The following is a 12,585-nucleotide window of genomic DNA, read 5'->3' as shown; positions in this document are numbered from 1 at the left end:
GACTACATTTTCCAGGTGTCCGCCCGGTGTCCTCCGTCGAAATTGGTGCATCTTTTTCAGCTGCTGGTATTTTTCCATGCGATTCTGAGGGGAAAGCAGGCTTCCACGAACTGCATATCAATGAAGAGATATGTGAAAAAACACCTTGAGGATTGATTCTAAACAACGTTTGCCATGTTTCGGTCGATATTATGGAGTTAATTCGGAAAAAGTTTGACGTTTTGGTGACTGAATTTTCGGTTCGTTTCGGTAGCCAAATGTGATGTACAAAACGGAGCGATTTCTCCTACACAAAGATTCTTTCAGGAAAAACTGAACATTTGCTATGTAACTGAGAGTCTCCTCATTGAAAAAATCTAAAGCTCTTCAAAGGTAAATGATTTTATTTATTTGGTTATCTGGTTTTTGTGAAAATGTTGCGTGCTAAATGCTACTCAAAATGCTAAGCTAGCTTAGCATACTCTTACACAAATTAGTGATTTGCTATGGTTCAAAAGCATATTTTGAAAATCTGAGATGACAGTGTTGTTAAGAAAAGGCTAAGCTTGAGAGCAGGCGCATTATTTTCATTTTATTTGCAATTTTCAGAAATCGTTAACGTTGCGTTATGCTAATGAGCCTGAGGCTTTATTCACGATCCCGGATCCGGGATGGGGAGTATCAAGAGGTTACGTGCCTTTGAATGGGGTATGGTAGTAGGTTCCAGGTACACCGGTTTGTGTCAAGAAATGCAACGCTGCTGGGTTTTTCACGCTCAACAGATTCCCATATGTATCAAGACTGGTCCAAAACTCAAAAGGACATCCAGCCAACTTGATACAACTGTGGGAAGCACTGGAGTCAACATGGGTCAGCATCCCTGCTGAACACACTCGACACCTTGTAGGATCCATGCCTCGACAAATTGAGGTTGTTCTGAGCTCAATATTAGGCAGGTGTTCCTAATGTTTGGTATACTCATTGTAAATTAGAGTTCCACTTGATGATGAGAGACAAATGACAATGCTACAGGCCTCCAGACAGTAAGAAGCAATCCCTTGAACATCCTTTTGATGTGTGTGTGTTTGTGGTAGCAATTCCATAATTGGTACATTATTGCACACAAATGTCATCTGTAGTAAGTGTTTTTAAAGCGCCCTTGTGAAACCTATCCTCCATCTAACAATAAAGCAGAAAAAGAGAGACAGAGAGATTGTCTAAATCAGGGGTGTCAAACATACTGCCCTGAGCCGGGGGTCCAATCTGGCTCGTGGGTGGTAAATTTTTTTTTATAAAGAAATACATTAAAAAACACACACACACACAAATATATAAACCGGATCCTGGATACTGATTGGCTAAAACAGCATTTAGCCGTGTTAATGTGAGACCGTATACCATGACTATGACTTTTCACCTCAATAAAATGGCTACATCAACAATAGTTTAACATGCCCATGTACAAAATAAACGTTTAGATTAACTTGAGAGAAACCGAAACGAAAAGAACATTGTGAAACAAATAAAGTGGGCACTTACCCGATTCACTGACTGGTGTGCAGAAAAAGAGATGCATTGTGAGTTTGGGAATAGAACAAAATAGTTGAACATCATTCTACGGGATTGTATGGTTCAGTGAGAAACATGAATGCCAAAGAATATGGGATTAGCAGCTACACTGGACTCAGAGCTGGTTTGAACCGACAAATCAACGACCTTCCCTGTCAGTTTGGCATGGAGTATACAGAAGGACGCAAAATTCAAAACGAACAACAAGGCATAATTAAAAAATTGAGGGAAGAGGGGCCGTGATAAAGCTGAACGGCTAGGTATGGTATGTAACTGTTAGCTAGCTAAATCATTCTAATGTACCCTGACAATATAACTGGTATCTACAGTCGGAAGTTTACATACACCTTAGCCAAATATAATTAAAATCATTTTCACAATTCCTGACATTTAATCCTTGTAAAAATTCCCTGTTTTAGGTTAGTTAGGATCATCACTTTATTTTAAGAATGTGAAATGGCAGCATAATAGTAGAGAGAATGATTTATTTCAGATTTTATTTCTTTCATCACATTCCCAGTGGGTCAGAAGTTTACATACACTCAATTAGTATTTGGTAGCATTGCCTTTAAATTGTTTACCTTGGGTCAATCGTTTTCGCTAGCCTTCCACAAGCTTCCCAGAATAAGTTGGGTGAATTTTGGCCCATTCCCCCTGACAGAGCTGGTGTAACTGAGTCAGGTTTGTAGGCCTCGTTGCGCACACATGCTTTTTCAGTTCTGCCCACACATTTTCTATAGGTTGAGGTCAGGGCTTTGTGATGTCCACTCCAATAACTTGACTGTGTTGTCCTTAACCTTTTGCGTGTAGGGGGCAGTATTTTCGTTTGGCTAAAAAACTTACCCATTTGAAACTGCCTATGTCTCAGCCCCAGAAACTAGAATATGCATATAATTGTCAGATTAGGATAGAAAACACTCTAAAGTTTCCAAAACTGTAAAAATATTGTCTGTGAGTATAACAGAACCGATATTGCAGGCGAAAACTTGAGGAAAATCCAATCAGGAAGTACCTCTTATTTTGAAACCCTTCTGTTCCTATGCATGCCTATCCTCCATTTAAAGGGATATCAACCAGATTCCTTTTTCTATGGCTTCCCTAAGGTGTAAACAGCTTTTAGACATAGTTTCAGGCTTTTATTTTGAAGAATGAGCGTGAAAGATCACATTGCTTAAGTGGATCGGTGGGGGCTCTCAGAGTGAGTTTTGCGCTACAGAGTAAAGCGGCCATTGTTCCACCCGGTGTTATTGAAAAAGCTACACACTCGGTTGATATATTATCAAATATATATTTTAAAAACAACCTGAGGAATGTTTACAAAAAATGTTTGACATGTTTCTGTGGACATTATGGAGACTATTTGGAATTTCCGTCTGCGTTGTCGTGACCGCTCTTCCCTGTGGATTTCTGAACATAACGTGACAAACAAACGGACGTATTTTGGGTATAAAAATAATCTTTATGGAACAAAAGGAACATTTGTTGTGTAACTCGGAGTCTCGTGAGTGAAAACATCTGAAGATCAAAGGAAAACGGTTAATTTGATTGCTTTTCTGATTTTTGTGACCAAGCTAAGTGTACATAATGCTATGCTATCGATAAACTTACACAAACGCTTGGATTGCTTTTGCTGTAAAGCATCATTTCAAAATCTGAGACGACAGGTGGATTAACAAATGGCTAAACTGTGTTTTGCAATATTGCACTTGTGAGTTCATGAATATGAATATTTTTTAGTAATATTATTGGACTGTGGCGCTATGCTATTCAGAGGTTGCTGACGAAAATGATCCCGCGACAGGGATGGGTAGCGCCACAACTTTGGAAGTATGCTAGGGGTCATTGTCCATTTGGAAGGCACATTTGCGACCAAGCTTTAACTTCCCGACTGATGTCTTGAGATGTTGCTTCAATTTCTCCACATCGTTTTCCTCCTCATGATGCCACCTATTTTGTGAAGTGCACCAGTTCCTACTGCAGCAAAGCACCCCCACAACATGATGCTGCCACCCCCGTGTTTCACGGTTGGGATGGTGGTCTTTGGCTTGCAAGCCTCCCCCTTTTTCCTCCAAATATAACGTTGGTCATCATGGCCAAACAGTTCCATTTTTGTTTCATCAGACCAGAGGACATTTCTCCAAAAAGTACGATCCTTGTCTCCATGTGCAGTTGCAAACCGTAGTCTGGTATTTATGGCGGTTTTGAAGCAGTGGCTTCTTCCTTGCTGAGTGGCTTTTCAGGTTATGTCGATATATGTCGATATTTGTTTTACTGTGGATATAGATACTTTTGTACATGTTGCCTACAGCATCTTCACAAGGTCCTTTGCTGTTGTTCTGGGATCGATTTGCACGTCTTGCACCAAAATACATTCATCTCTAGGAGACACAACGTGTCTCCTTCCTGAGCAGTATGATGGCTGCGTGATCCCACAGTGTTTATACTTAAATACTATTCTTTGTACAGATGAATGTGGTTCCTTCAGGCATTTTGGAAATTGCTCCCAAGGATGAACCAGACTTGTGGAGGTCTACAATTTGTTTTCTGAGGCCTTGGATGATTTCTTTTGATTTTACCATGATGTCAAGCAAAGAGGAACTAAGTTTGAAGGTAGGCCTTGAAATACATCCACAGGTACACCTCCAATTGACTCAAATGATGTCAATTAGCCTATCAGAAGGTTCTAAAGCCATGACATCGTTTTCTAGAATTTTCCAAGCTGTTTAAAGTCACAGTCAACTTAGTGCATGTAAACTTCTGACCCACTGGAATTGTGATACAGTGAATTATAAGTGAAATTATCTGTCTGTAAACAATTTGTGGAAAAATACTTGTGTCATGCACAAAGTAGATGACCAAACCGACTTGCCAAAACTATAGTTTGTTTACAAGACATTTGTGGAGTGGTTGAAAAACAAGTTTTAATGACTCCAGCCAAAGTGTATGTAAACTTTCGACTACAACTGTATGTAGGTCTAACTATTAGCTAACGTTTGTGTCTGATGTTTCAGGTACACAAGAGCGCCAATGGGAGTGAACACCCACACAAAAACTCTGCCAAAGATCTGCAAAATAGCCAGCCCGTTGCAGATTTACACAAACCACTGCCTTCGAACCACCATGATCCAGAAACTGTCGGATGACAGAGGCACGAGAAATAGAGGTTCGATAAATACTATCTGTCAGAGGACAGATTCGAAACCTCTCTTCTGGAGGCCAAATCTGGAATCGGTGGAGCACCATTCTCTCTGACAATGCAGCAGCAGCTCCCCCAGTTAAATGAACGGCATCCATTTCCAACAGCGTGTAGCCAACAAACGACAACATGGGCAAGCCAACAACAAACAACAACATGGGCAAGCCAACAACAAATGACAACATGGGCAAGCCAACAACAAACGACAACATGGGCAAGCCAACAACAAATGACAACATGGGCAAGCCAACAACAAACGACAACATGGGTAAGCCAACAACAAACGACAACATGGGCAAGCCAACAAGAAACGACAACATGGGCAAGCCAACAACAAACGACAACATGGGCAAGCCAACAACAAACGATAACATGGGCAAGCCAACAACAAACGACAACATGGGCAAGCCAACAACAAACGACAACATGGGCAAGCCAACAACAAACGATAACATGGGCAAGCCAACAACAAACGATAACATGGAGAGAAAAAAATCGCTTGTGCACAATAAATGGCAACATTCAGATAAACATGAATAAATAATCAGCATGTGTTAGTCACTCTGTGTGTGGTGCTAATGCTTGTTTTTTTTCATACATTTAATGTAAGCTTGCTATCTAGCCTGTGGTTGTTGCATACTGTAGCAACCAGTCTAACAACGAGAATTTTGTTCTGACTACTTTTTCTGGCAGAATGTATTTATTATTTATTTATTTATTAAAGCAACATTTTCAATTTAGATGTGTAGATGTTATTCCAGCCATGTGAAATTGGTTGTTGATCATTGCTAGACAACCATTTTCAGGTCTTGCCATAGATTGTCAAGTAGATTTAAGTCAAAACTGTAACTCAGCCACTCAGGGTCATTCACTGTCTTCTTGGTAAGCAACTCCAGTGTAGATGTGGCCTTGTGTTTTAGGTTATTGTCATGCTGAAAGGTGAATTCATTTCCATGTTGAGTGAAAAGTAGACTCAGCCAGGTTTTCCTCTAGAATTTTGCCTGTGTTTAGCTCCTATTCATTAATTTTTTTATCCTGAAAGACTCCACAGTCCTTAACGATTACAAGGATACCCATTACATTATGCCTGAACATATGGAGAGTGGTACTCAGTAATGTGTTGAATTGGATTTGCTGTAAAAAAACAGTTTGTATTCAGGACAAAAAGTTAATTGCTTTGCCACATTTTTTTGTAGTATTACCTTAGTGCCTTGTTGCAAACAGGATGTTTTGGAATATTTGTAAACTCTATAAGCTTTCTCCTTTTCACTCTGTCAATTAGGTTAGTACTGTGGAATAACTACAATGTTGTTGATCCATCATCAGTTCTCTCTTATCACAGCCATTTAACTCTGTAACTGGTTGAAAGTCAATATTGGCCTCATGGTTAAATCCCTGAGCAGTTTCCTTCCTCTCCAGCAACTGTATTAGGAAAGACGCCTGTATCTTTTCAGTCACATCCAAATAATTAATAACTTCATCATGATCAAACGGACATTCATTGTCTGCTTTTTATGTTTTTTTTACCCATCTACTAATAGATGTCCTTCTTTGAGAGGCATTGGAAAACCTCGCTGGTCTTTGTGGTTGAAATTGCTAGACTGAGGGACCTTACAGATAATTGTATGTGTGGGGTACAGAGATGAGGTAGTCATTCAAATCCAGGCTGTAACAGAACACCATGTGGAAAAAGTCAAGGGGTGTGAATACTTTCTGAAGTGCATTAAGACATTTTTCAGACCCCTTGCCTTTTCCCACATTTTGTTACAATACAGCCTTATTCTAAAATGCATTTGTTTAAACTCACAATACCAAATAATGACAAAGCGAAAACAGGTTTTTAGAGAAGAAAAAACGGAAATACCTTATTTACATAAGTTTTCAGACCCTTTGCTATGAGACTCGAAATTGAGCTCAGGTGCATGCTGTTTCCATTGCTAATCCGTGAGATGATTCTACAACTTTATTGAAGTCCACCTGTGGTAAATTCAATTGATTGGACATGATTTGGAAAAGCACACACCTATCTATATAAGGTCTCACAGTTGACAGTGCATTTCAGAGCAAGAACAAAGCCATGAGGTCGAAGGAATTGTGTCAAGGCATAGATCTAGGGAAGGGTACCAAAATATTTCTGCAACATTGAAGGTCCCTAAGAACACAGTGGCCTCAATCAATCAGACGGAAGCCACTCCTCAGTAAGAGCCACAGGACAGCCAGCTTGGAAAAAGGCACCTAAACGACTCCAGGACCATGACATACAAGATTCTCTGGTCTGATGAAATCAAGATTGAGCTCTTTGGCCTGAATGCTAAGCATGACGTCTGGAGGAAACCTTGCACCATCCCTACGGTGAAGCCTGGAGGTGTTTTCCAGAGTCAGGGACTGGGAAACCAGTCAGAATTGAAGGAAAGATGAACGGAGCAAAGTACAGAGAGATCCTTGAAGAAAACCTGCTCTAGAGCGCTCAGGACCTCAGATGAAGGTTCACATTCCAACAGGACAACGACCCTAAGAACACAGCCAAGACAATGCAGGAGTGGCTTCAGGACAGGTCTCTGAATGTCCTTGAAGCCGATCTCTTGAAAGACCTGAAAATAGCTGTGCATCGACGCTCCCCATCCAACCTGACAGAGCATGAGAGGATCTGCAGGGAAGAATGGGAGAAACTCCCCAAATACAGGTGAGCAAAACTGTCGGAAACCATCTCAGGGAAGTTCATCTCAGGGAAGCTCATCTGCATGGTCGTTGTCCTCACCAGGGTCTAGACCTGTCTGCAGTTTGGTGTCGTAACCGACTTCAGTGGGCAAATGCTCACCTTTGATGGCCATGGGCACGCTGGAGAAGTGTGCTCTTCACCGATGAATCCCGGTTTCAACTGTACCGGGCAGATGGGGTCGTGTGGGCGAGTGGTTTGCTGATGTCAGTGTTGTGAATAGAGTGCCTCATGGAGGTGGTGGGGTTATGGTATGGGCAGGCATATGCTACGGACAACGAACACAATTGCATTTTATCGATGGCAATTTGAATGCACAGAGATATGAGATCCTGAGGCCCATTGTCATGCCATTCATCTGCCGCCATCACCTCATGTTTCAGCATGATAAATCACGGCCCCATGTCACAAGGATCTGTACACAATTCCTGGAAGCTGAAAATGTCCCAGTTCTTTCATGGCCTGCATACTCACCAGACATGACCAATTGACCCACCAGACCCATTGAGCATGTTTGGGATGCTCTGAAAAGACGTGTACAAAAACATGTTCCAGTTCCCACCAATATCCAGCAACTTTGCACTCCCACTGAAGAAGAGTGGGATAACATGCCACAGGCCACAATCAACAGTCTGATCAACTCTATGCAAAGGAGATGTGTCACGCTTCATGAGGCAAATTATGGTTACAACAGATAGACTGGTTTTCTGATCCACCCCCTACCTTTTTTTTGAAGGCATCTGTGGCCAACAGATGCATATCTGTATTCCCAGTCATGTGAAATCCATAGATTAAGTCATACTGAATTTACGGATTTCCTTGTAACTCAGTAAGATCTTTGAAATTGTCTCATGTTGCGTTTATGTTTTAGTTCAATGTATATAATACATTAAAATAAATATTGGGGAGGACAGGGGGACGACCTCAATAGAGTGACTGAAATAAAAATGGAAACTGTATAGAAACGATTTTGGACCGACATTTATACAGATTCTTAACTGTGTCCAGCTCGCTAAGAATCCCCCAAATGAAAACAAGACAGTCAGGGAGCATCAGAAATTCCCAAAATTATGAATAGAGGACAATTTTTTGCACATTTCTGTTGCAGAGGAAAAATAACACATTTCGGTGCGGCGCTCCGGACCTCTTTGAAGACCGAATGCGGTCCCCGGGGGAAAATGTGTCTGACACCACTGGCCCACATCCTCCTAAGCTATGTCTACACAGGGAATGCACAGTCATCAGCCAAAGCCGGCAGGTGTTACCTGAAACACTGTAAACACAGTCATACAGTTTCTAACAGCAGCACAGCCATCCCTGAGACAGGGCTGTTCCAGGGGAATGGACAGGGCATGAAGCTGAGAGAGAGGTGTTTACTACTACTGCATCCGTCACAGAGAGTACCAAGTCCAACACGACATGCAGAGGAACCAGCTGCATCAGCCACAAGAAGACAGTGATAAGTAGTGTTTGGACATGACTCAAAAATATACGCTTAGGCTGCACTGTGCCATATTTGGAATTGGTTGGCATAACTGACACTCCTGAAAACTCATCTTCACAGTGATCAAATCTGCAGTATGGTGAGTGTCACCCCCACCTCCGCCTGCCTGTCCAGCACAAAGCCAGTATAATTTCTATTTGTACAGGTGAGGTGCTATCTAAAAAAACAAGGTCTAAATTATTCTAACTTCCTTTCAGAAGAGCACTTAGTTTTCCTTACCTTTCATTCCAAACTTTGACCGCCGTCCATATTTGTTGATGAGAACAAACAGGACAACAAGAAGGACACAGGCAAATCCAGCCAGGCCGACAGCAATAGACACCTGGAGCAGGACAAGGCAGGGTTTAGTGAGAGTAGATCTCACAATGAAAATGTCTACCTTAAGTACAGAATAGCCAACAGGCATAAAGCCTGAATGTAGGGTTTGTGAAAATATGATTAGTAGTGCAATGTACTACTGAAAATTAAAGGGAATGCATTTTACCATATGGTAAGGTGCAGTAGACTATTGAGGTTTACATAAGTTACTTCAACAACAAAAAACTGTTAGGGCACTCTCTGCACATTAACAATGCCTCTACATGCCATTCTCCACTGGCAAAAAAACAATACAAAGATAAATCAAAGAGGAGATGCACGGAATTAAGTGGAAGTCTTCTCTCCTCCCATGTCAATGCTCTCTTCCCCATTAAAACCTTAAAATGAGCAAATCATCTCCATCCAGTCAATTATGCAGGCTGATGTTGTTTGTCATGAGTCTTCTTGTCCTGGAGGCAGAACTGAGCGATTTCCCCTTAAATAGGCCAGCTCAAAAGTCAAAATTGGCTATATTGTCAAATTTGATAAAAACAAAAATGTGCTTTTTGGTCTTCATTTAAGGTCAGGGATAGACATTATGGTTAACAGTGTGCCAGCTAGTGACCACTCTGCAGAGCTTCCTCCAGATCAAGATTCCTGATGAAAAAAACACTAACCTGTACCAATTACAGCACAAAGATGAGAGAAATTACATTCTTAAGAAGTTGTTAAACACAGTGGCCACAAGGGAAAAGGCAGATAGGAGGGAGCTACAAGGCAAGGGAGTAAAAAACAAAGGAAAATAAACAGATTAAAATAGCTCAAACTAAAGCCTCCTTTTTGTTGTTGTTCCCAGGAAAAAGAAGACGTTCATGTGCTGTATGCAGGCTGTAGCTACACTAGGTTTTAAACAGCCACTGAGTACAGCACCACCATGTTCTCAAACTCACCCCAAACGTGTCCTCCTCAGGCCTGTGTGTTACTGTGATGGTCGGCGTAGGAGTCCCTGTGAAGAAGAACAAAGAACACATTGGTCCTATTTATGAAAGTACTGACTGACAACCTTGAGTTATACTGTATGTTCTGTATAATTATATCGTGAAACATAACATGCAGTCTACTCTAAAATTCTGAACAAGCAATAAGCATGGAGATGAACATTCAGAGTTGTAATCCGTGATGGCAGGGGAGAAGGGTGGGTATGGCCTACAGCAGAGATCATCAACTATATTCAGCCATGAGCCATTCAGCCCATTTCAAATTTTGCTTACATGTCAATACGATCAAATACACTGAGTGTACAAAACATTAAGAACACCTGCTTTTTTCTATGACAGACTGACCAGGTGAATCCAGGTGAAAGCTATGACCCTTATGATGTCACAATCAGTGTAGATGAAGTGGAGGAGACAGGATAAATAATTATTTTTTAGCCTTGAGACATGGATTGTGCATGTGTGCCATTCATGTGTGCCATGTGTGCCATGAATGGGCAAGACAAAAGATGTAAGTGCCATTGAACAGGGTATGATAGTATGTGTCAGGCGCACCGGTTTGTGTCAAGAACTGCAACACTGCTGGGTTTTGCACACTCAACAGTTTCCTGTGTGTATCAATAATGGTCCACCAACCAAAGGACATTCAGCCAACTTGATACAACTGTGGGAAGCATTGGAGTCAACATTACATTTACATTTAAGTCATTTAGCAGACGCTCTTATCCAGAGCGACTTACAAATTGGACAGCATCCCTGTGGAACGCTTTTGACACCTTGTAGAGTCCTTCCCAACTTATTAAGGCTGTTCTTAGGGCAAAAGGTTGGGGTACAACTCAATATTAGGAAGGTGTTTTTAATGTTTTGTACACTCAGTGTATTATGCGTGCAAACAGAATCCCCCCTCCCCCCCCCAAAAAAAAGAAATCTCTTGGTGCTGATTTGCTGGTGTTTTCACAGTCTTTTATGTCCAAGAATAAACGTTTTCACATACTTTTATGTCCAACCCTGAGCTACAGTATGTACCAGATGAAAGAATTGCAGCACAGACCCACAATCCATGCAGCTAACTAATGTGATGGTCAATGCTTTACAAACTGTGTAGTGTTAGTTGGGTTGTTGCCCTTCACAGATCTGCTTCCATTTCTGATAAACTGAGACCTTTTCTAGTCTCTCCTCATCTGTATCCACTTCTATGGAGACACTAATTCCCTTGGGTTTCCCTCCCATCATGCTCTCTGCTAACAGGCCACGGTGTGGTGGAGTGTAGGGGAGCGGAAAAGAATAGAACAGAACTGTGCTGAGTGTATCTGACAAACCCATCTGTCCTGTTCTGCCTGCCCTCTTCCTCTCCCTGCCTTCCTACCACCAAGTACACTCATCCAACATCATTTCCAGCCCTGACAGTAACAATCTGTCACTCTCTCACCGCATTCAGGATTTATTATGCATGGAATATCCCAATGAAGCTCCGGCATGATGTCAATTTGAGGGCCTGGGGATGAAGATCAGTGGTTGTGCGTGCCTCTACATTTAACTCCTAAATTAGAACAGATTAAAGACTAAATGAAAATGCCCTCGTAGAGCCTGTTGGTCCTTCAACGAGAGAGGTGTCTCGCTATAACTTTGAGTCCTACTCAGCAAATGTAGGCAGTGTATGGTAGGAACAACTGTTTGGAATTAGGGTAGTAAATATCAGAAGATTTAAATTAAATCAAATGTAAGTTCCCATTACCATTTTTCACTATGTTTATTAAATAGATATCATTGTACTATTTATGTCATTGTACTTCAGGTAACAGCCAAAATATAGGATCCACTTGAGTAAATGAGGGATACAAAGATTATTGAAAGCAGGTGCTTCCACACAGGTGTGGTCCTGAGTTAATTAAGCAATTAACATCCCATCATGTTTATGGTCATGTATAAAAATGCCCAGTCGCCCATCATTTTGGCTACCATGGCTAGAAGAAGAGATCTCAGTGACTTTGAAAGAGGGGTCTCAAAGGAGGGTTAAAGTGTACAGTTGTGGCCAACATTTTTGAGAATGACACAAATATTAATTTGCAAGTCTGCTGTCTCAGTTTGTATGATGGCAATTGGCATATGTTATGAAGGGTGATCAGATTAATTGCAAAGTCCCTCTTTGCCATGCAAATAAACTGAATCCACAAAAAAACATTTCCACTGCATTTCAGCCATGCCACAAAAGGACCAGCTGACATGTCAGTGATTCTCTTGTTAACACAGGTGTGAGTGTTGACGAGGACAAGGCTGGAGACTACTCTGTCATGCTGATTGAGTTCGAATAACAGACTGGAAGCTTCAA

General features: G+C 41.4%; 1 protein-coding gene across 2 annotated transcripts in view; it reads right to left on the bottom strand.

Annotated features, from left to right (window-relative positions):
- LOC135524526 (NT-3 growth factor receptor-like) overlaps nt 1-12,585 on the bottom strand; it is a 317,036-nt gene that overhangs the window by 106,939 nt on the left and 197,512 nt on the right. For both annotated transcript variants that reach the window (XM_064952127.1, XM_064952128.1), the window contains exons 10-11: nt 10,212-10,267; nt 9,184-9,286 (exon numbers count right to left, since the gene is read on the bottom strand). In XM_064952127.1, coding sequence (XP_064808199.1) covers nt 9,184-9,286; nt 10,212-10,267 — 159 coding nt within the window. The remainder of the gene's footprint in view (nt 1-9,183; nt 9,287-10,211; nt 10,268-12,585) is intronic.

The sequence above is a fragment of the Oncorhynchus masou genome, chromosome 31, assembly GCF_036934945.1.
Source record: "Oncorhynchus masou masou isolate Uvic2021 chromosome 31, UVic_Omas_1.1, whole genome shotgun sequence".
Lineage (NCBI taxonomy): Eukaryota > Metazoa > Chordata > Actinopteri > Salmoniformes > Salmonidae > Oncorhynchus > Oncorhynchus masou.
This window is presented reverse-complemented; position numbering and strand designations above follow the sequence as displayed.